Raw genomic sequence first — 23,903 nt, 5'->3', positions numbered from 1 at the left:
TCAAACTTTGATGGAGTGTACCTGCCAATCTCTATCTAGTGTGTCAAAGGGATCCAAGAACGAACCAGAAGCCAGGAAGATACTGCTTCAAATCTTTCCTTGTCCATACTCAATTGGCAACTTTAGGCAAGCTACTATATCTCAGCCACTCATCTGCATTGTGAAGATAACACTGACCCACATTACCATGGTTTCTGTAAAGGTTACAAGCACTGTGAACAGAAGCGCTTAAAAATAACTTAGCATTCATACCTTCTAGAGGGGTAGCTGTGTTAGTCTGCTACAGCAAAAACAAGTTTTGTACAGCCTAAACATCTCATGCATTTATGACAGCACAAGCATGGACTAGGGTCTGCTTCATCAGATGAAAGTGGTCTGATGAAGTAGACTCTAATCCCAAAACAACGTATGCCATAATAAGGTCACCTGATATGGATGACAGCAGCAGGGTCACTTGAAAGTTGGGGAGATGATGTAATATTACCCCCACCCATACACACCTCATAGCTGCCCTATAACTAAGAGAACAGGCAGGAGCCACATCCCATTTGACCTGTGAGAAAAGAAGACCAACACTATAGCAACAGTAACATTCAACAGCATACTTCAGGGGACGGGTTACATCTAGAAGGGTTGCTGTTTCTCCTGGGTTTGACACAGACCGCACAAGAACAGCAACAGCAGGCACACCAGAGAAGTTAGGAGAGGCTTTAATAACATCATGTCCATGTTACTGCCACTCAATCAAGACACGCTGTTGTAAACAGTACTTACATTTGATTGACAGAGTATAAACCTTCTAAAAATAACAGTTTTACTCTGAAATATGCTAATTAGCTTAATATTGATTGATTGATTTTATTTACGGTCATAGACCAAACTGAACCTATACAAATACACTAATGCACAACAATACTTAAAGGAAGCATTAAACATAATCACTCTTGTGAGATACCCTCTTACTGCATATTAAAACAATAAAATTAAAAAATTAAAAAGAATTGTTTAATTATTACTTTTCGACAATCGATAGCTGCTGCAAAAAATCTGGCTACTTTTATTGTGACCTGGGGGTTCCGGTCAGATAACAAATACTCCAAGTAAAATAAATCCGATCTACCTGGGATTTTTATTAAAATCGGAGTAATAACAATAACTCTAAAATCACGGTAAAAGGAACAATAAAACAACACGTAACAAATTGTTTCCACCTCCCCGACCCACAAGGGCACTGACGCTTGCAGAAGGGGACGCTCTTAAATCTCCCTTCAGGGAGGGCAGAAGACAGGACATTAAGCTTGGCTAACGTAAAAGCCTTCCTATATTTTGGGACTGATTAATTAAGTAATTTGCCTGTGCAAATGTCACCAACTTGTCCCTGAAATCTGGATAAGCTGTGGCTGAGCCTACATGTTCTTAAAGTTCAATGTCCTAGATACGTTGCTTAATAGCTGCTTTGGCCTTAGGGTATCCTAGGGCCAATAATGCATCGGGGGCAAAGCCCAGCCTCTGTAATTTTGCTATTAACGTTTTTTCCCGCTTGGACTGGAAGGCATCTGTAAGCATCAAAGGGGCCAATCCCACGGGAAAAATAGCTTCAGCCAATAATTTAACTTAAGCAGCCATGCTCGGGCCTCTATGGAAATTTGTCCTGCCTCTAAACGAAGAATTATGTTAGGTGTACAGCTTGGCACTCTCAGGATAGCTCTCAGAAATTTGGTTTGGATCTTTTCAAATGGCACAAAATTGCTATAATGCATAACTGAGAGCCATATAACATTTGTGCTATGATCTTGGCTACAAATACCTGAATAGCTGATGGTACGTGTTGGCCCCCTGTGGTAAAAAAGAAAAAAAGGAGAGCCTTTGTATTCCTCTGGACGTTCGTAACTGCATTGTTAATTTGGGCATTCCAGAAACCTGAAGATTGAAATGTTATTCCAAGATATCTATATGATGTAACCTGTTCAATTATATGATCATTGATCTGCCATTTATGCCTTATTCTTTTCTTAGTGAAAATCAATAACTTGGTCTTAGTGTAATTGATATGCATCAGTTCCCTTTTACAATGTGAATCCAAAGCCCTTAAGAGGCGCCTCAAACCTATTGATGTTAGAGATAAAAGAACAGCATCATCTGCATAAAGCAGAATTGACACTGGTCTAAAGGCCAATTTGGGAGGGTGGAAATTAGTGCCTACTAGATTTTCAGCCAGGGAATTGATGTAGAAGTTAAACAGGGTTGGGGCCAAAATACAGCCCTGTTTGACTCCATTAAAAGTAGCTACAGGGCCAGACATATGCCCCAGTCGGTCACATTCTACCTGCAAGCGAGTGTTTTCATAAGAGTCTGTGGATTAGTATTAGTAAGCGCCTGTCGACTGTAGAGGCCTCAAATTTTTCCCATAGTCTATCCCATGGGATCAGGTCAAAAGCCAACTTAAAATCTATAAAAGCTGCATATAGGGTACCTCCTGGTGATGATATATATTCTTCAGTCAGGTGTTGGGAGTATGAGAGCCTGATCAATTGTAGAGCACCCTGCCCTAATCCCAGCCTGTTTTCCTGTTCCATCCAATCTGAAAGCCTCTCCTGTAGGTGTCTGCCATACAGCTTACTTACAATACTCAATAGACTAATTGGTCTATAGTTATCTGGGTTTGATCTATTTCCTTTTTTACATATTGGGATAATTATAGCCAGCCCCCAATCTTTGGGGATACATGCTGAGTGGTCAATACACGTAAATAACATCGCTAACACTGGGGCCCACCAATCAACATTTGTCTTCAGCATCTGAGCACAGATGTTGTCAGCCTCAGGGGCTTTACCTGATTTAAGTTTGGCAATATAACTGGTAATTTCAGAGATAGAGACAGGAGGCCACTCTGGGACGTTTTTTATATAATCCCTTGTTAATTGTTGGAAGGGCTGTGATGATGCATACATCTTACTGAAATGTAATTCCCAGGTAGATGCAAATATGTGGTAATCTATATTAGCAATTGAATTTGGCCAGCCCCTGGTGACCAATCTCCAGAAAGTTACAGAGTCATTTGCCCTCGAAGCCTTGATCAGGCTTTGCCATAACTCTCTCTGAGCCTGCTTCTTTTTCTCTTTTATTAAGCCTTTGTAACTCCTCTTTAGAGCAAACCATTCTGCAGGGAGCATTGGCAAATTCAGTTCCCTGTATGATCTGTTTTTTGCTATTAGAGAACTTTTCATAGCGACACACTCATGATCGTACCAATATTTGGATCAAGAAGGGGGGCGCCTAGTAGCAATTTTATTTTTCATTGCGCTAACTAAGACACCCTTCTGAGTTCAGTAGTTCATTGAGAGTTTCCACCAACTTAGGTGACCACCTCACATGACGTTCTAGTTTCACACTCTGTATTTAACACTGGTGCATACTCTGCATAACTAATCTGATTACTAAGGCTTAGTTATTGTAAACTGCCCAGAGAGCTTTGGCTATGAGGCGGTATATAAATACAATCAATCAATCAATCAATCAATCAATCAATCAATCAAGAGAGCGCTAGTGGAAGATGGTCGCTCTCAATACGTTAGCCCACCGTGTATCTAGTCACCAGATTTAACAGACTGTATGAGACCAAACAATAGTCTATTGTAGAGGCCTCCAAAGCAGATACATATGTGAATTCACCATCCATGTCGCCTTGTGTACCTCCATTCAGGATGACGAAGCCTAGTCTGCATATCATTTGAGATAGATAGAGGCCTGTAAAATTGCAGCCTTTGTCTTTAGACTGTCTGACAGGTAATACCTGGGTTTCCTCCAATTCAGGCATGCAACCGTGGAAATTATAGAGTATAAAGCAGCATCATTCTGTCCTATTCTGGCATTAAAATCTCCTGCTATATCACATGCACACTTAGGTACAGCTCTGTCATATTATTTAAATATTTTTCTAATTTAGCCCAGGTTTCTTTAATCTGTTGTTTTTGTAGCTGTGGGGGCAAATAAATGTTAATTATCAACATATAGATAAAAGATACTAGATTCTTTTGGTAACTTACCCTTACAAGCACAAAATGAGATTTTAATAAGACTTGAGCGCCTAAAGACCTCCTTAGTTAACATTCAGGAAGAATCAAAAGGTTCTATGAATAACAAAGGTGTGATTGCTGAGCCAGTGGCTCCTAACCCAGTTCAGCCCAACAATAAGCAAACCAGACCTATAACTAATACAGAGGATTATCTGGATTCACAGCCACTTGCTCCTTCTCAGATGATAACCAGTCCAAAAAAGGGAGAGTTCATAGGACAACCCTTTACTGCAGCACAGAGCAGCCCTTCAGTTCACCTGGTTACAGCAGAAATTAATTTATTAGCACCTAATAATAAACCCAGATCCCCTACGACAGCCTTTCCCAACTAGTGGGCCACCAGATGTTGTTGGACCACAATTCCCATCTTTCCTGACCATTGGCAATGCTGGCTGAGGCTGATGGGAGTTGTGGTCCAACAACATCTGGTGGCCCACTAGTTGGGAAAGGTTGCCCTAAGAAGAAATAAACCCATGATATAATTACTGAAACCTGCATTCCTTCGTGGTCCAATCACTGGCTGAACATGATACTTAGATGAAGAGGAACTTGGACCTGGGGAGAGGACAACTGCTCTGTGAACTTTACAACAAACTCTCTTCAAATGTCAGCAGATTAAGCCCCACGATGGAAGCAATCGTAAGTCTAGAGAAAGATCCACTTGACCCAAGGAAAGCTATATGGAGAAGTCACAAGCTTATACGTCACGTTGATACTATGTCAGCCAACCAAGATAATCGGAGCCTACCACACAAGGATCACCCAAGCGTAGCCCTGTCACTGACTTGTGAGAAGGAATTGATTAGCCCTGAAATCGCTGACATAGGAGGGGCTCCTACCAACTTAAGTTGACAAAAAAACATTCAACCAAGCAGGCAGCTAACACTTCTATCGTGGAATATAGCTGGTTGGTCCAATAAAACCCTTGATCATCATTTCGGGGATTTTATTAGCAAATTCAACATCATTATGGTACAAGAGATATGGGGCGGGGAGGCTTTGGTTTTGAATAAGTTCCTTGCATACTCCCTAGATGCAGTTCCGGGCCTTAAGGGAGGCTGTCCTAAAGGAGGATTGGGTATATTGATTTCTACCAGCATTCGTGCCACTGTGTTGAGACTAGAACCCTTACTCCAGATTGCCTCCTCTTTGGTCAGCAAGTTTAAAACAATCTATATGTTGATAATTAGCTTAATATATACCAATTTCACTTTTTTTAGTGCAGAACTGATTTATTTTTTTTGGAGCAGATTCAAACTGTCCCTTTTTATGGGTTTTCCACACCAGAGGGTGTGTGTGTGCGCGTGTGCGCGTGTGTGTGTGTGTGTGCGTGCTTACAGAATAGCACAACCTGCTTATAAATATGTACTCAAAAAGGATCACACCTGTTTCAGTTCCAGCTCTACCCAAGATCTTAATCTGAGGCAAAGGCAACTGCTTCTTATCTTTACCAATTAAACTGATGCCACTAAGAAACCTTTGATCAGGGTACAAGAAGTAAACAGCCTCTCCTACAAGAACTGCACATGCCCACAAACAGGAGGCCTCATACATGGATTTCAAGATTTCTCTAAGAGGGTTTTCTGACAGCAGGGCAGAAGTGGGCAACCAAACATCCTCCTATCTCCATAGCAACACCCAAACAGGACAGGCCTATGAAAAAATACATGCTGGAAATATAGGAAAGTGAAATGTAAGTGACAGGAGGGGAGAAAGACTGGTAGAGCACAAGAAACTGAGGAGAGGAAGTAAACCAAACTCCCCCAACCTGGTGCCCTCCAGATGTCTTGGGACTACTCCTGTGCTGGCTGGAGCTGATGGGAGTTGTATTACAAAACATCTGGAGGGCACCAAGTTAGGAAAGTCTGAAGTAAGCCATAAGCCAACATCTCATAAGCTAGAGAAAAGATGTCAGAGGAGGAATCCAAGGAAAATATTATGATTTATTATGAAAAAACAGCAGGACAATAAAAACTCACCTAAGAGAAGGTCATACATGAAGATGAAGCGTGATGCATCCTAGCCAACTGACTAGATGAATAACCCAAGGAACCTAGCTTGATCACTGAAGAATAAAAACAAGAGCACAGAAAAATCCTGCCTTCAACAGTGACCTCAATGGTTCTGCCTGTCTCTTGGGCCCTGATGCTGCTCGACTGCCTTCCCTCAGATATGCTCCTTGGCTCCTGACTTCTCATCCTTACCTCGCACATTGTGGTGGTAAAAAAGAAAGCGTGTGTCTGGGGAAGGGTGGGGAGCAGAGATTGTATGGTGAAGTGGTTAAAACTGAAACAGTATTTCTCAGCTTCAAATTCCACCTTTTATTAGTCAACCACCCTCAGGAATAAAAAGAGACCTTTAATATTTACATAATGTACCAGGAAGCAGGCCCAAATGAACCCATCCACCACTTTGAAGATAATTTTTTGCTACCCAGTCCTTTCTGAGAGGCTGCCCAGTGTTGCTGTGCCGGTTGAATGAGATGTATAGTTCAAGCATATAGTTTGCAGAAAGACAATGCTTTGTTCTCCCAAGATTCATTTGGTTGCTTAAAATCAGGATATGATAGGTGTGAAGAACTGACAACAAAATGTTTGATACAAAGCACAAAACAAAGTAACACATAAATGTTGGACCTAGGCAGAATAACTTTTCATGTTTTAAAGTGACCAAATCCAGGTGCTTCGGAGGAGGAGTCAGCATTACACAAATGCTTATGAACACAGGCAGCTGCCTTATACAGCGTTTGACTAATGTAGCTCCGTTTTGTCTACACTGACTGGCAATAGCTCTCCAGAGACTCAGGCAGACGTTTTCCCTAGCTCTACCTGGAGATGTCAGGATTAAACCTGGTACCGCCCGCATGCCAAGGATGAGCTTTATCATAGAGCCACAATCCTTCTCCCTTCAAATACTGCATTCAAAGGAGATGTTTTTGGGAACTCAGATATTTGCAACTGCTGTTAAGCTATAAACATCTGCTATAGCAATAGGACTTGCTGGAGTGCTAGCTGTTGAAAAAGCTGCTGTTGTTCCTGGGCTGGCACCCTCTGTAGGCCTGAGAGCCAACATAACCTGTCTTCAAAACCAGGAGGGGGGCACTCTCTGGGACTGTGCCAGCATTCTCCATCACTGTGACATCCTCTGCTGATTGAGGCATGTCACAACTGTTTGTGTCCATATCAAATAATCAAAAAGACACTGGTAGGCAATAGTGGTTACCTTGAAGGATTTACAGGATTTAGCTTCACTGGCTTGTTCAGGTCACAAAGAATTGAACAGCACCCCTTTAAGGCAAGAACTTTCTTCAGCTGCACAGCCCTTTGCCAGAAACCAGTGGGTAACATGATGCTTTAGCATGGACTGGCTTGACAGGTAAGGACATATAAATGGTGAGTTCTCTCACCCATAGTCCCCAAGGTCACTGAGACAGCAACTCCCTCCTCTTCCTGTCTTCCCTCAGTCTCAAAGGAAATTTCCTAGCCCAGCCTCTGAGGCAGGCCCTTTTCACTGCCTCATCTCCATTCTCCTTTGCCCCATTGCTCCCTTCTGCCCTGGGCTTGGCTCATCTGTCTGCTCTCATAGAATCATAGAATAGTAGAGTTGGAAGGGGCCTATAAGGCCATCAAGTCCATCCCCCTGCTCAATGCAGGAATCCAAATCAAAGCATTCCTGACAGATGGTTGTCCAGCTGCCTCCTGAATGCCTCCAGTGTCGGAGAGCCCACTACCTTTCTAGGTAATTGGTTCCATTGTCTTATGGCTCTAACAGTTAGAAAGTTTTTCCTGATGCCCAGTCAAAATCTGGCTTCCTGCAACTTGAGCCCATTGTTCCGTGTCCTGCACTCTGGGACGACTGAGAAGAGATCCCGGCCCTCCCCTATGTGACAACCTTTCATGTACTTCAAGAGTGCTATCATATCTCCCCTCAGTCTTCTTGCTCTTTCTGAGTTGGGTTACTGCACCCCAAGTCCCCTCTCTTTTCTACTTGCTGGGTCTGTGCTGCCATCCTTTGTCTCCAGGCCTTTCCACTACTCTTGCTTTCTATGTCTCACTCCTTCCTGGTCTCCCTCCCAGCAGCTATAACTCTGCATTCTTGAGCTTCCTGGCTAAGGAGCTGCTATACCCCACTCACTCCTCCAGTCACAGCTGTGCCACGTTCTAAAACTCTAGCTCAGTAGTAGGACCTTGGTGTTGGCTACATAATCCTACTGTACTGTCTGGCACATGTGCTTGAGCCCTCCATTCTGATGGAGAAGGAGGAGGACGATGCTGTGCCAGACCTGAAGTTAGGTGATGTAGTCATTGGAAAAAGTAAAGAGAAATCCTGCTCCCTTCTTCAAGCTTCTAAAGATCTGCAGAGCTACCAAGCCATAAATACCAGAAATGCAACAAAAGCTATGATTCTAAGAATACAAAGTTTTGTGCCTTACATTGAATTCCACACTTGAGCACAAGTAGCTAGCACACAAAGCTGTGCTCATGTTTGTCTTAAATACAGAAGGAACTGGCTTCTGCAGATTCCCATCATTCCATTATCTTTAACAAGAAAACAAGCTGTATTTAGCATGTGAGAAAGAGATGCAATACATCTTTGCAATTTTCGTTTAAAAAGAGCCAACCTTGCATTATCAAGCAAGATGCTATCAGGAAGCAGATTTTTATAGAATATCCTTTCGGCTGCATTGTATTGGAAAAAGTGTCACAGGCAGGACACTAAGATATTGCCTCAACAGGAAAACTGTTAAGTGGCCAAAAATAAGGTTTTACCAAGACATGTTGTGCATTTTACTATTTTATAAAAATCAAATTTACAGTATTATTTTGAGGCATTGTCTTTTTTGTTTGTTTTTCTGTCAGGAACCTGAACAGTCCTTAAACATGATGGTTTAAGTAGGAAATGTACTCAGGCTATACGCACCTTGATCAGTTTCTCATATAGTATGCAAGTTTTGTTGGATTCCTTAGATGCTTTAGTTTCATTTAGTTTGGTTCAAGAATAGCCTTCAATTCTCACTTACCTGGTTGGTAAATTCCCTCAGGTGGGCCATGGCTGCAGATCAGCACAACACCCATGCACCAATCTTCTTACACAGTAATTAAAATGTGCTCTCTTCTATGGATCACTTAAACTATAAAAAATACAAAAATGCAGCCAATTATTATTGTAAGGCTCCTGTGAACTGACTCCACTGCACCACAGAAGCTAAATAACTGTTTAAACATGCAACCCTACTCTTGCCAGGAAAGAGATTTAGGCTGCAATCCAATACACACTTCCCTGGGAATAAGTCCTACTAAACCCAATAAAGCTTACTTCTGAGTAGACATGTATTGGATTGCAGCCTTAGCCTATTTATCTCCTGGACAACACATTAAATGCAACGGGTAACCCGGGACCAATTGAGCTCTCCCTCAGCCTGTCTTCACAGGTTGTAGTGAGGATGAGATGGGGAAACCCATATCCAGGTTTATCACCCTGAACTGGAGAAAAGGGGAGGTTAAAACACATGAAATTATTATTTATTATCATTAACACAAACTGAATGTACAGATTCCTGAGTGGAGACAACTTTGCCACTTGGGAGCGGAGCCCAAGCAAAGCCCAATGAGGAGTTTACTGCTCAGTGTGACCAAGCCGCTAAACCTTTAAAAGAATAAAACCAAAACAGATGATCGAAACCAATTCTCTGGTGCAGGAGAGGCCATCCACTTCTATCCGCATCCGGAATAAATTTTTGTATCCAGCATGACACGGGTTGCAACTCACAAAGCAGTCCCTCCCCATATTTTCTAACCTTGAGAAGCATAGGGCACACGGAACAGCAAAGAAAAGAAAAACAAAGCCTCTTTCCTACAAATTTACTCAAGCTCTTACAAAGTCATGGGAACCTAATCCGAACTAAGTGGATTGTGGATTGCAGGAACAGTCAAGGTGTGCATCCAATAGGAGATGCACAGGGGGCAAGTTGCCCTCCTGCCTTGCTGCCCCCAGCCATAAGAGCTCCACCCAGCCGCCAGACACAACTGCCATGGCAACAGGGGTTGCCGCTGCCGCCAGCCTTGCTCCAAGCAACCCGCCCTCCCCCAGACGCCAGAGCAGCTCCGATGTCCTTCGTGCCTCACCTGCACTCCGGGGGTCCGTCCCACCCAGTCGTCCCATTATAATAGCTCCGCGCGCAGCACCTCAGGACGCTGAACTCGTATCAGTAACTGCAGGAGAGGTAGGGAGAACAAGAACGGCCATGCGCCGGAATCTACCTTACCGCCTGGTATGCTGGGAAATGTAGTTTTTGCTGGCAGCGTCTCACTACAGAATGGTCGAGGCAGGACTGTAATAACCAGCATGCATCTCGAGAAGGCGGAGCAGGCAAGCTGGGAAAGCTAGGGCTTCTGGGAAAGGTAGTTTGTTAGGCTTAGTTCTGAGGGCCCAGGAGGAAGGTTACCGTTCTCACAGTTTGCGCGCTTAGTTTTCTTTCCTACCTTCTGTTGGCGGCGTTGAGTAATGCAGCTTTTGCCTACAGCGAAATGTCACACAACGGTCTCTTATACTTAATGACGGGCGTTAGGAGATGACGACTTTATTGCTGTTTTTGTGGCTATGGTGTTTCCCTGGTTCTCTCAGCTCAGTTACCTATCCTGGATCAACTGTGAATCTATTTCATTGACTGGTCCGTTCATTCCTTACAAATATTGCCTGTATATCAAAGAAGCAACATCTGGTGGTTGTTAGAGATCCTGAATGACTGACATCTCTAATGGATCTAGAATAAGGAGCAAATATTGTTTCCTTTGACCGTCATAGACAGTTTAGAATTGGTAGAATGTTCACTATGCAGTCATACTGACATGTGATTTTAGTAGGTATTAGTGTATTAAAATTACTTTTGTTCTAAGCAGTATATAAATTTTGTCATTTTTTAAATTAAAAAAAATTAAATTAGCTGTTTCCTCACTTCCAAGATGAAGCTAAATTTCCCATCATTTTTGTGAGAAACTATACCTGGTTATTTGCGTTTTAAATATTTTGGCATTTATATCTCACCTTTCAGACAAATGCTTGAGGCAGCTTACATCTTTATAAATGACTTGGATGAAGAATAGAGGGGATGGTTATCAGATTATGTCATCTGTAAATCTGTAAAGCAGGGAGAGGTAATACCATAACATCTTTACGCCAATCTGCATCTGTACTGGAACTATTTTAACTGTTTTCAGATATGGAATTGTTTCCAAATGCTTTTATTGTTTTATATATGGAGCTATTTTTAATTGTTTTTACATTTCTAATTATAACTGTTTTGTTTGTTTTATATTTGTCTGTTGTATGGTTTTAACCCACCCTGGGTCATTATGGCTAAAGGCAGGTAAGAAATCTAATCATAAATAAATCCAAAAGGATCTTGACAGGTTGAAACTTTGCAAAATTCAACAGAGATGTAAAGTCCTGTATTTATGCAACAAAAATCAAAGACCCAAGTAAAAGATGGGGAGGCATACTTCTGAAAAGGATCTAGGTGTCATTAGTAGATCATAAGCTGAACATGAACCAACAGTGCAATGCAGATGCTAAAAAACCTAATGCAACTTTAGGCTGCATTAACAAGAGCATAGAGTTCAGATCACAGGAGGTAATAGTTCCACTCTGGTCTGCTCTGGTCAACACACTTGGGCTGTGGGCACACTAGTCACTTCAAAAGCAGTGAGAATGGCTGTGTTTTGAAGTGACTCTGTCCTCGGCTGGACCCACCTTCACTGTTGACTTCAGATCTTTTAGGACTGTCCACGGCAAAGTGTTGGGTCAATCACTGCCTCTGCCTGAGCCTGCAGCAAAGCCTTTCCATTGGCCTCATATGGAGGGGCAACAGGTTGCTCTACCAATCTATTGCGAAATCTGTCTGAAACTGAATTAAAAAAAAAACTGCTCAAGCTGATCTGACCAGCTTTTACAGTAAAAAGGGCCAGAGTTTGACTAGCAATGTGTGCCCCCATTTTCAGACAAGAGAGATGAAGATGCACTGGAACCAGCACAACAGTGTGTCCCTCCTCTTGGAGTACTATATCAAGTTCTGGGCACCACATTTTAAGGGTAGAAACACACAAGGGTTGCCAGGTTCATGGCCTGAGACTGATCCTGTATCTTTAGGAGAAGAGAAAGTCAGCCAAGTGCAAGTGTTCTTGCAACACTGTAATGAGAAAAACCACAAGGTGGAATTCTCCCTTTCCCCTGCACAACTTTTAAAGATACAGAAGACCTCTTGGTTGCCAGGCCCAGGATTGCAACCTTAATGTGTTTTGGCTGAAAAGATAAAGCTCTTGCACACTTAGGGCTCATTCACGCAGGAGCTGAACTTTGCAGTATAGACATAGCTTTTGCCATCGCGATAGATTTGCAAGGTTCACACTTCCTGCCATCAAATCTGCTGTTTTCCTTTTACACAAGTAGGTGTTCCTCTGGAAAGCTTTAGTATTGCTGTTTCCTTGTAGCCCCGCCCTTAATTTTATATGCATACCCCTAGGGAGTACCAATATTGCTAATGGAGAAGGGGAGGGATTTTTTTTGGCAGTTTCATTGTTTTTTGTCAATTGCACACCTCCTCCTGCTTCTGGGAAAGCATGGGGTGCAATTGACACGAAACTGTATGGGAGCTGGGGATGGGGCCCGCCCACTAAAAAAACATTGAGGCAAAGTGCCTACATAGAGGAGCACAGCGGACCTAAGACCTTTCCTTTTCGCATTAAGATTGGATTGGTTTGATATGGGAAAACTGTGTGATAGCTGCTGATTGCCTGCAATGTCATGTGAACCATGCAAATTAAACGGATGCCAGTAGCACCCGTCTCACAGTAAGTTGCCGTGTAAACCAGCCCTTAGTTTGGTTTAGATAAAACAAAAAGAGTAGATAGGTATATCTGCTTCAGCAGGTCAAACTGGTTCTCACTTTAAAGAAGGAAGTGGGAGGAGGTTCAGGTCACATTGCTCAAGTGAAGTGTGGAAAATACATGAATCTTAAAATGGGTTAGATAGAATGATCTTGTAGTCCTTTTACAGAACCTTGAACTTACTTCTGCTCCAATTCTACCTCTAAAATATGCACTGAATAATCTATGAGCATTGTCCAATATCTTTAAAAATCCTTCTTATATTGCAAAGCGCCCCTCCCAATCATGTATCTTTTGGTCTCAAGGTATGGTCTGTGGGTGCATGAGTGTCCTGTTCAGAGCGGGATCCTCAAGACGGAGACGCAGGTGCAATTAAATTGTGTTTTATTAAAATAATGGATACATCAAAAGCAGTGTGCTTCATAGAAACCCCTAAGCTATCTCACTAGAATACCCTAACTGCACTCTAGGCATGCTGTGCAATGTTGAAAGAAAGTTGACTCAGCAGCTCCCACCCGGAAGTGGCAGGCTTAAATAGGCAGGGTCTTGGAGCGTACTCTCTGGCTCCTGCACAATTCTTGCCTTTGGCCTGTACGCTTCTCCCTGCATCGAGAGCATGGTGAAGGGGGGCGTGCTTCCAACACCTCGTCCGAAGGAACCTGCTCCTTAGCCAGAGATTCGAGGTCAGGTGGCAGCAAAGTACTGGACTCATCCCGCAAGCCACTGGGTAAAGGGGGAGTTAACGCCCGCTCTGGCTCATCGTCCAGCTGCTCGTCTGACATGTCTGGGGGCGGTGCGCTCTCCCTGGCTGGGACAGCGCCATACGTGGGAACTGGCCTGAAATCCTCCTTACTCCCTCGCTCAAGGTCTTGCGGAGTCTCAACAACTCCTGGGCCATCCTCGCCCTCTGACAGCTGAGAAGCCTGAAACTCATATCCCCCCCCTCCAGGCTCTCACAAGAGGGTTGGGGCTTGACAGTGAGAGACTACTACCTTACTGAAACTAAGATCTGTGTCAATGGAAGAAAGGCAGGCTATAAATGCAAGAAAATAAATACATAAATACTTCTATATTATAGTTTCCATGTAAAATAACAGTGTGCTATGCTACTTAGGTTAGAGTGTTATTCTTCACTGCTACTACAAGAGGACATACAATGCTTAATTAACAACACAATCCTGCCTAACCCCGTCATTCCAGTGGTCTGTGACGTATCTATGAAGAACACTTACAATTTGAATTCTGTAGAATTCTATGGAATTCAAATTGTAATGCAATAAAATGCAATAAAAGAAATAAAAGAAGCAATAAAATACAATTAAAAATTACACCACATCATTACTGTGGCTACAACACTCAGAAAAATCATTCAGTGGACTGCCAGGACCCTCAGCAATTTTCAGGTGGTCTGTGTGGGGAAAATGTTTGGGAACCCCTGCCCTTTTGAATTCAATGGGATACTTCCAGGCAGACTTACTTCCTACCCTCTCTGCCCCTCCCCCGGGTCAGTGTAGCACTATGACCTTTAAGACCAGGGTTCGAATTCCTACACAGCCATGAAGCTCACTGGGTGACCTTGGGCCAGCCACTGCCTCTCAGCCTCAGAGGAAGGCAATGGTAAACCATCTTTGAATGCTGGTTACCATGAAAACCCTATTCATAGGGTCTCCATAAGTCGGGATCGACTTGAAGGCAGTCCATTTACATTTTCAAACATGATTGCACAGAAATAAATCCCATTGAACTAAAACATATGCAAATGATCAAACCCACCCTCCCTTCTCCCTCCTATGCCCTCCCTCTTGCCCCTTCCCTCCCCCTTATTTGCCCCTCCCTCCCCATCCCCTTCCAATCCCTTCCTTCCCCTTCCTCCCCATGGTCAGTTGTGCCTATCTTAACCATGATTGCATGGAAGTAAATACCATTGAACTTTATAAGCATGCAAATGATCAAACCTGCCCTCCCCCCTTCCTTTGCCCCCCTCCAATCTGCTCCTTCTCCTTCCCCTTCCCCCTTCCCCTCCTCCTCCCCCATGGTCAGTTTTACCTATCCTAACCATGATTGCATAGGAGTAAATCCCATTGAACTCAATAAGCATGCAGATGATCAGACCTGCATTTCCCCTCCTTCCCCTCTCCCTTCCTCCTCCCCTGCCCACTCCAGCCCTCCTTCCCTCCCCCCCAGTCAGTTTTACGTATCCTAAGCATGATTGCACAGGAGTAAATCCCACTGAACTCAATAAACATGCAAATGATCAAACCTGTCCTTCTCCTTCCCTCCCTCTCCTGCCTGCTCCCATCCCCCTCCTCCCCCCTGCCTTTCCTCCACTCCCTCCTTCTCCTCCTCCCCTCCCCATCCCCTGTGGTCAGTTTCACCTATCCTAAGCATGATTGCAGGGGAGTAAATCCCACTGAACTCAATAAGCATGCAAATTATCAATCCATTCTCAGCAAATTTGCACAGGATCTCATTTCTTACCTCCCGGATTAAAAAGCAGAGAAATTCACTAATAGGCAAAAAACCTTGTGGTTTAAAAATGTACCTATAGGCAACAACAGTTATTTCTATCAAACTTTAAAAAGCAGGGAAATTGGGCAGCTATAGTGAATGCACCAGGGGAGCAGGAGACCTGACCTCCCCTCTGAGATAGTGTACTGCTCTATAAATTTGTCAAAATGCAAATACAATTTGGGTTGGTCCTTCACAGTCCGATCCACTTCCTGTGTAGTTTGGAAGAATTTGATAACGTGCTTCTGAGCATATGGTGAGTGGTGGCAATACCTGCAATCAGCCCAAGTAATAGAAAAAAGACATGTTGTGCTGATCTTGTTTTAGCAGGGAGGAAGCAACATTATTAAGACAGTTGATATAGTTCAGATAGTCACTTTAAATATGTCTGATTTACTCTGCAATTTCAGTGAAATTTCCTATAGGAAATCATTTTCTTTTGCTTCTATTTCTGTGAATATGTGAAATACAGCAACACTTTGCAAAATTTACACTTTAAAAAAGTCCAAAAATAATGGTGGAATAATGGCACTGACTATTCTGCCAAATAGTCTCCAGTGGACATCAGAAGTGTCTCAGTTTGCACAAGATAAAACAGAGGGAGGTTAAATATATTCTAGCAAAATTCTAGGTGTGCTCTATGTTTTTAATTGACCATGCCCACCTTGTCTTAGATGAAGTGGTTTAAACATAGCAGGCTGAAAACATGCATCTTGAACAGGCTAAGTTTGTTTTTTCCAACAGCTAGAGTCATTGCTGAAGTAGCAACATATTGTAATCAGTCTGATTTTACATCAAACTGCAGTTTCAGATTCAACTGTTAATACACCCAAAATAGAAATAGAACAGAACCTCCAATTTAAAACACAAAAGGCTGTCTTCACCATCATATGACACTGACCAATAAAAAAGCTTTGACATTAATAAAATAAATTTGACACAGGTTTCTAGGATGAATAATGAGAGAAATATAATTTTCTAGATTAGATTCTCTGTAGAAACAATAGTAACACAGGAATGAAGCAAAGTAAGAAGAACACCAACAAACATACAAAAATGTAATTCTCCATCTTTGGAGATGGCAGGTATTGCCACCACTCACCATATGCTCAGAGGCACATGTTACCAAATTCTTCCAAGCTACACAGGAAGTGGATTGGACTGTGAAAGACCAACCCAAATTGTATTTGCATTTTGACAAATGTATAGGGCAGTACACTATCTCAGAGAGGAGGTCAGGTCTCCTGCTCCCCTGGTGCATTCACTAGAGCTGCCCAATTTCCCTGCTTTTTAAAGTTTGATGGAAAGATCTGTGGGCTATAGGTACGTTCTTAAACTGCAAGGTTTTTTGCCTATTAGTGAATAGCCTTATCCTCCTCTTCATACATCTTGTTTTAAATGAGATGCTAGGGGTGGGGCTAGCTCAGTTGTATGACATTTGTGGTGGGAGCACCAGTGGGACCCTGCTGAACCTACAAAACCTGAACAGGGTGCTTTATAACATACTATTGGACGTCGCTGATTCATGGGGTCGCCATAAGTCGTAATTGATTTGAAGGCACACAACAACAACAACAACAACAATGAACAACTTTGTTCATGCAATTTATATATATATATTACTATTAAATATAGTGTTTCTGACCAGGAGTCAGAAAAAATTATCATTCTCATTTAATTCTTCTGTAGTTGTAGATCTAGCCTTCAGCAGTGATAAACAACGTGGAAAGTCAGGACATAAAAAAATTGAGCATGGGCTTTTGGTTTATGGAAGACCTTATAACTAAGCATACTGCTTTGAAATGTTGTGTACTAGAATGAAGCTTGGATCCACTGATGAACTGAAGAGAATTTGGTTGCAGATTATTACTTATCATTGGCTTTCTGCTAGAGTTGGGTCTAGCCTCCAGGTGGCAGTCCCTCACCAGGACTATCCACAAATCAAAGAGTTCTGAACATCACTGTGTTTCATGCTTCTCGAGATCTCAACTACCAGAGTTATATACAGCAAGATTTCCAATAGAGAAAAGTGTTTGAAAGTGAGAATATACTGAAAAAAACATAATCCACTGTGAACTTCTTCCGTGTATGACCCAATGAAACTAATGGGAGTGGTTCAAGAGCATGTTCTAGGAAATGGAGGGGTGGGGAACTTCTGGGTCACATTCCCTTGTGTGAGGAACTTTCTCGGGGCCACATGCCAATGACTGGCAGTGCCAGAGGCAAAAGTGGGCAGAGCACTGGATTGATTTTAATTTGTATTGCATTTTACCATGTTGTGTGCACCAGCCTGTGCTTTATGAGTGGAAAAATAATATATTGTTCCTGTTATGTGCCTTCAAGTCGATTTCGACTTATGGACACCCTATGAATCAGCGACCTCCAACAGCATGTGTCATGAACCACCCTGTTCAGACTTTGTAAGTTCAGGTCTGTGGCTTCCTTTATGGAATCAATCCATCTCTTGTTTGGCCTTCATCTTTTTATACTCCTTTCTGTTTTTATCAGCATTATTGTCTTTCCTAGTGAATTATGTCTTCTCATTATGTGTCCAAAGTATGATAACCTCCGTTTCATAATTTAAGAACATAAGAACATAAGAAGAGCCTGCTGGATCAGGCCAGTGGCCCATCTAGTCCAGCATCCTGTTCTCACAGTGGCCAACCAGGTGCCTGGGGGAAGCCCGCAAGCAGGACCCGAGTGCAAGAACACTCTCCCCTCCTGAGGCTTCCGGCAACTGGTTTTCAGAAGCATGCTGCCTCTGACTAGGGTGAGCTTCTAATGATAGTTCCGGTTTAAAAGAAATAAAATAAAAGAACCATCACTAGCCAAAGTGGTGGTGCCCTAACACTGGAATAACTTTCCTAAAGAGACACATCTGGTGCTGACATTACAATCCTTTTGACACTAGGGCAACCGTTCCCAACTAGTGGGCCACCAGATGTTGTTGGACCACAACTCCCATCAGCCTCACCCAGCATTGCCAATGGTAAGGAAATATGGGAATTGTGGTCCAACAACATCTGGTGGCCCACTAGTTGGGAAATGCTGCACTAGGGTAATGCTTGCTTATTTGCCCAAGCGTTCTTTCTCTTCCCTTATTCTAAATCCTTATTAGGGCAAGACCCTGATTAGCCCAATCCTCCTCTCCTTCCTACTGGGAAGAAGGGTGGGATATAAATCTGATAAATAAATAAATCTAATAATAATAAATAAATAATAAGAAATAAACAGGCGCGCTGTAATGAATTCGCTAGGCACTTCCAGGATAAAATCTCTTGCATCCACCAGGACTTAGACTCCAATGTTGTAGCAGTTGAATCGAATGAGGTGTCCAGCACACAGTCTTGTCCTAATTTTTTGGATGAGTTTCAGCTAGTACAGCTTGAGGACGTTGACAAGGTGCTTGGACTGGTGCGTGCGACCACTTCTAAGTTGGATCCTTTCCCTTCTTGGCTAATAAAAGCTAGCAGGAATGAAACAGCCGGTGGGCCAGGGCAGTGATTAATGCTTCATTGCGGGAGGGAGTGGTCCCTGGCCTCCTGAAAGAGGCGATAGTAAGACCACTTCTGAAGAAAATGTCCCTGGACCCGGAAAATCTTAACAACTATAGGCCGGTGGCTAACGTGCCATTCCTGGGCAAGGTCCTCGAACGAGTGGTTGCCTACCAGCTCCAGACACTCTTGGATGACACCGATTATCTGGATCCATTTCAGTCAGGTTTTAGACCCGGTTTTGGCACGGAGACAGCCTTGGTCGCCCTGTATGATGACCTTTGTCGGGAGACAGACAGGGGGAGTGTGACCCTGCTGATTCTCCTTGATCTCTCAGCGGCTTTTGATACCATCAACCATGGTATCCTTCTGGGACGACTCACTGATTTGGGAGTGGGCGGTACTGCGTGGCACTGGTTCCGCTCCTACCTGGTGGGTCGTCTCCAGAGGGTAGTGCTTGGGGAGCATTGCTCGGCACCCTGGGATCTCCAGTATGGGGTCCCGCAGGGGTCAGTTCTGTCCCCCATGCTCTTTAATATCTATATGAAGCCGCTGGGTGCGGTCATCAGGAGTTTTGGAGTGCGTTGCCATCAGTACACTGACACGCAGCTCTACTTCTCCTTTTCATTTTCTTCAGGTGAGTCTGTCGACATGCTGAACTGATGTCTAGCTGCGACAATGGACTGGATGAGGGCTAACAAACTGAGGCTTAATCCAGACAAGACTGAGATGTTGCTGGTGGGTGGCTCTCCTGACAGGATGGGGGATGTTCAACCTGTTCTGGATGGGGTTGCGCTCCCCCTAAAGGAACAGGTTCGTAGCTTGGGAGTTCTTTTAGATCCATCCCTGTCACTCGAGGCTCAGGTAGCCTCGGTGGCACGGGGTGCTTTTTACCAGCTTCGGCTGGTGGCCCAGCTATGCCCCTATCTAGACAGAGAGAACCTCGCTTCAGTAGTTCATGCGCTGGTAACCTTGAAATTAGATTACTGCAATGCGCTCTATGTGGGGCTGCCTATGAAGACAGTTCAGAAATTGCAGCTTGTGCAGAATGCAGCGGCCAGACTACTAACGGGGACCAGACGGTTCGACCATATAACACCGATTCTGGCCCGCCTGCACTGGCTGCCTATTTGTTTCCAGGCCCGGTTCAAAGTGCTGGTTTTGACCTATAAAGCCCTACATGGCACAGGACCACAATACCTGTTGGAACGCCTCCCCCGTTATGAACCTGCCCGTACACTACGCTCATCATCAAAGACCCTCCTCCGAGTTCCTACTCATAGGGAGGCTTGGAGGATGGCGACGCGGAAGAGGGCTTTTTCTGTGGTGGCCCCCGAACTGTGGAACGATCTCCCAGAGGAGATACACCTGGTGCCAACGTTACTATCTTTTCGGCGCCAGGTTAAAACTTTTCTCTTCACCCAGGCTTTTTAATATGTTTAGTATGCGTTGACATGTTTTTAATTTTTTAACATTTTAAACTTTTAATCTGTTTTATATTGTTACATGTTTATTGTATTTTTTTTTTTTATGTTTCTTGTCTTGTGAACCGCCCAGAGAGCTTTGGCTATGGGCGGTCTATAAGTTTAATGAAATAAATAAATAAATAAATAAATATCACAAAATAGCATGCAAGCACTATTACTGGGTTCTAGATAATTTGAAAGCTTGCAACTATTTTGTGACATTTTGGTTGGCCTGATCAAGGTATTGTACAACACAACTGCTTTGACTTTTTAGTGACTCTTATCTTGTTTCTTTTATATTTATCAGCTGGTATTTATACTGTGTTTATATGTTGCGTCAACAGTTTTATTTACACTTTTTTACACTGCCACCCTAGAATCTTTTGATGCAGAGCAGTCAAGAAATATTTAAAATATATATCAACTCAGTTAAAGTATGACATGATGGTGCAGCATGATGGCTAAAGATATGAAGGTCTGGGAAAGGGGAACCACCAGAAAAAATTGACTTTTTTTGGAAAAAAGGCTGGGAAAGGGAAAACCCCATCTTCACTCCCTCCAAATTTTTCCAGTTTTTTCCCCAGGCCTTCACGTCTCTAATGATGGTTCTACCTTTTGAAGTCAATGAGGTCATAGTGAATTCTGGAACAGAATTCAGTCTCATACCCTAGTTCCTAGGAAGCCTATTTTTCCTTTATGTGCTCCCCTTAATGAGATTGGTTATGCAACATCCCATCACCATTTAACTATGAACCTAACAGCACAGTCATAGAGTCATATGCCTGTCTCATCCAGAAGCCCCAAGGGCTAAGAGCAGTAACGCACACCTGTTTGGTAACCTTTTGAAAATGTCCTCTGGGCGCTGGCTGGTAGAATCTACCCACACAGAAAAATTAATGCTGTAATTATCTGTCTCCATGTTGCCAAGAAGCCAGTACATCCAGTCAGGAAAGTCACTACCTCTCCTTGCCCTCAGGCTGCTGTCCCTGCAGATAGGAGAGGAGAGAAATGGGTCTGAATCTGGTTCTCAGTCTCATAGTTGCTGAGTGGGGTGTTTTCCCACACATTTCAAAGCTCCACTTCTTTCTGTCTGCAAGCAGACCAGCTGTAGAAATGAAGGAGTGAACTGAAATTATTTTAGCGAGATTGCTCTAGCTGCCACACCAATAATCAGGGGACAGGAAACAAAGCCCTATGAGGAGAAACCGAAAGAACTGGGCATGTTTAGCCTGGAGAAGAGAAGACTGAGGGGAGATATGATAGCACTCTTCAAGTACATGAAAGGTTGTCACATAGAGGAGGGCAAGGATCTCTTCTCGATCATCCCAGAGTGCAGGACATGGAATAATGGGCTCAAGTTGCAGGAAGCCAGATTTTGACTGGACATCAGAACAAACTTCCTAACTGTTAGAGCCATACGACAATGGAACCAATTACCTAGTGAGGTAGTGGGCTCTCCAACACTGGAGGCATTCAAGAGGCAGCTGGACAGCCATCTGTCGGGAATGCTTTGATTTGGATTCTTGCATTGAGCAGGGAGTTGGACTTGATGGCCTTATAGGCCCCTTCCAACTCTACTATTCTATGATTCTATGATGACAAATGCTCCCACAGCCAAACTGATGCTTAGGCTATGCATTAGACTCTTCCCTGCGCAGCACGCCCCTTCCTCATGCCGGTCCCATAGCGGCCTTGGCTTGTCCTCAAGCACGCAGGCGGGCTGGTGGCGGCGGAGGCAGTCGCGCCAGCTTGGAGAAGGAGGAGGAGGCAACAGCAACAGCAGCAGACTCCTGTTTCTTCAGGAGTCTTGCCTGCGTGTTCCTTGAGGACTAATCTAACTTTTGCCTTCCTGAGCCACTTCAAGGAGTGAGTTAGCTACCGGGAAGGGCCTACCGTAGGCACCAAGTCTCCTTCCATCATGGGACTCAAGGCAGCGTACGTGAGGTTTCTTTGCAGATAATCATCCAGGCCTGACTGTCAGGCCCAGGATGTGACTCAGGAACCAGACCAACGGCTGTAGTTAATTCGTGTTTTATTAGGGTAATGTCCAAACAAAGACTGCGTTTTCTCATGAAGCAATACAGGGATACAGGTCCTGCGGCATTGGGAGAAAGTTGACAGAGCAAGGGACTTCTTCCCGCCTGTTCTTTAAGAAGGGGCCAAACGGGCGCGCAATCTTTCGCTCCTCCTTAACTGCCCCTCAGGTACTGCCCGCCTTCCCCCCCTTCTCTCCTGTCTTTTCAGCTGTCTGCGTGTGCGCGGTGAGGGGGGAAGCATCACCCCCTCCTCTTCTGATTCCAGGATGGGGGATAGAGGAGGAGCTGATGGTAAACTGCCTCCCCGCTTTTCGGCTGTGAGCAGCCCTCCCTCTTTCCCCTCTTGCTCTGAGCCTGAAAGAGGGGGAGGCGTGAGAATGTCCAGGGAGGGCTCAGGCTCCCCATTGCTAAGCGACCTTATCACTGGCAGTTCCTCTGTTTCGTCTTCGCTCCAAAGGGGGGAAGTTCCTACCCCTTCCCTCTGCCATCCATCCGAATACTCTTCTCCCAACTCTCCAGGATCCAGCTCCCCGGGATTGGGACCCCAGCTCTGCCTTCCGACACTGACATACCGACCTGCTTAGTTCCAGCTAGGTAGTGAACTCATGGACTTATGTGCTTTTAGACGGTATCTTGGGGCCAATTATATTGATTTATTGTTTTATTGATGTATTCTTATATTGTATTTTGATATTTGTGTCTTCTGTAAGCCGCCTTGAGGGCCTTGGGCTGAAAGGCGGGGAATGAATGAATGAATAATTCAGTAGTGCAGTTAGGTAAATTTAGATCACATCCACACCACACATTTCAAGCATGCTTAAAACACATGGCTTCCTCCAAAGAATTCTCCCTGGGAACTGTGGTTTGTTAAAGGTGTTGGGAGTCGTGGCTTATAATACAGCCATATACATTGTCTTTAACTAGTCTACTCTTTATTCTACACGTTCTAAGAATCTATGCCAAGCTTACTTCTCTTAATAGACCACTACAGAAAACCTGTATCCGCGTGGTGGCAGCTGTTGTAAAAAAACACCAAAACAAAAACCTGGCAAAAGCCAACCATCTCCACTGAAAAGGAACTGATAAATCATTTGTGGCTTATATTGATAATGAAACAACAAACCAGAACATTTCTATGCTACGTGGCTTCCATAGTTGGAGATACACAGAGACTAATATCTGTTACCCACATGTTAAACTGTGGAATTAACTCCCACAAGATTTAGCGATGGCCACCAACTTGGATGGCTTTAAAAAAGTATCAGTGGTTACTAGCCATGATGGCTGTGCTCTCCCTCCATTGCTGGAGGCAGTATGCTTCTGAATACAAGTTGCTAGAAACCGGAGGAGGGGAGAGTGCTGTTGCGTTCAAATCCTGCATGTGGGCTTCTCATAGGCAGGCTACTGTGAGAATAGGAGGCTGGACTTGATGTGCTATTGG

General features: G+C 43.8%; 1 protein-coding gene across 3 annotated transcripts in view; it reads right to left on the bottom strand.

The window, feature by feature from the left end:
• STK25 (serine/threonine kinase 25) overlaps window positions 1-10,366 on the bottom strand; it is a 33,243-nt gene extending 22,877 nt beyond the window's left edge. The window contains exons 1-2 of one of the 3 annotated variants that reach the window (XM_061636660.1): window positions 10,202-10,366; window positions 9,097-9,207 (exon numbers count right to left, since the gene is read on the bottom strand). In XM_061636660.1, the coding sequence (XP_061492644.1) occupies window positions 9,097-9,126 (30 nt within the window). In that variant the 5' untranslated portion in view covers window positions 9,127-9,207; window positions 10,202-10,366. Of the gene's footprint in view, window positions 1-9,096; window positions 9,208-9,953; window positions 10,053-10,201 lie in introns of those variants that run through there. The other 2 variants (XM_061636658.1, XM_061636659.1) reach the window with 2 other exon arrangements.
• Window positions 10,367-23,903: the final 13,537 nt, after the last annotated feature.

The sequence above is a fragment of the Rhineura floridana genome, chromosome 7, assembly GCF_030035675.1.
Source record: "Rhineura floridana isolate rRhiFlo1 chromosome 7, rRhiFlo1.hap2, whole genome shotgun sequence".
NCBI classification, from domain to species: Eukaryota; Metazoa; Chordata; class Lepidosauria; order Squamata; family Rhineuridae; genus Rhineura; species Rhineura floridana.
Note: the sequence above shows the minus strand (reverse complement) of the source record. Positions and strands in the feature narration are given on the sequence as shown.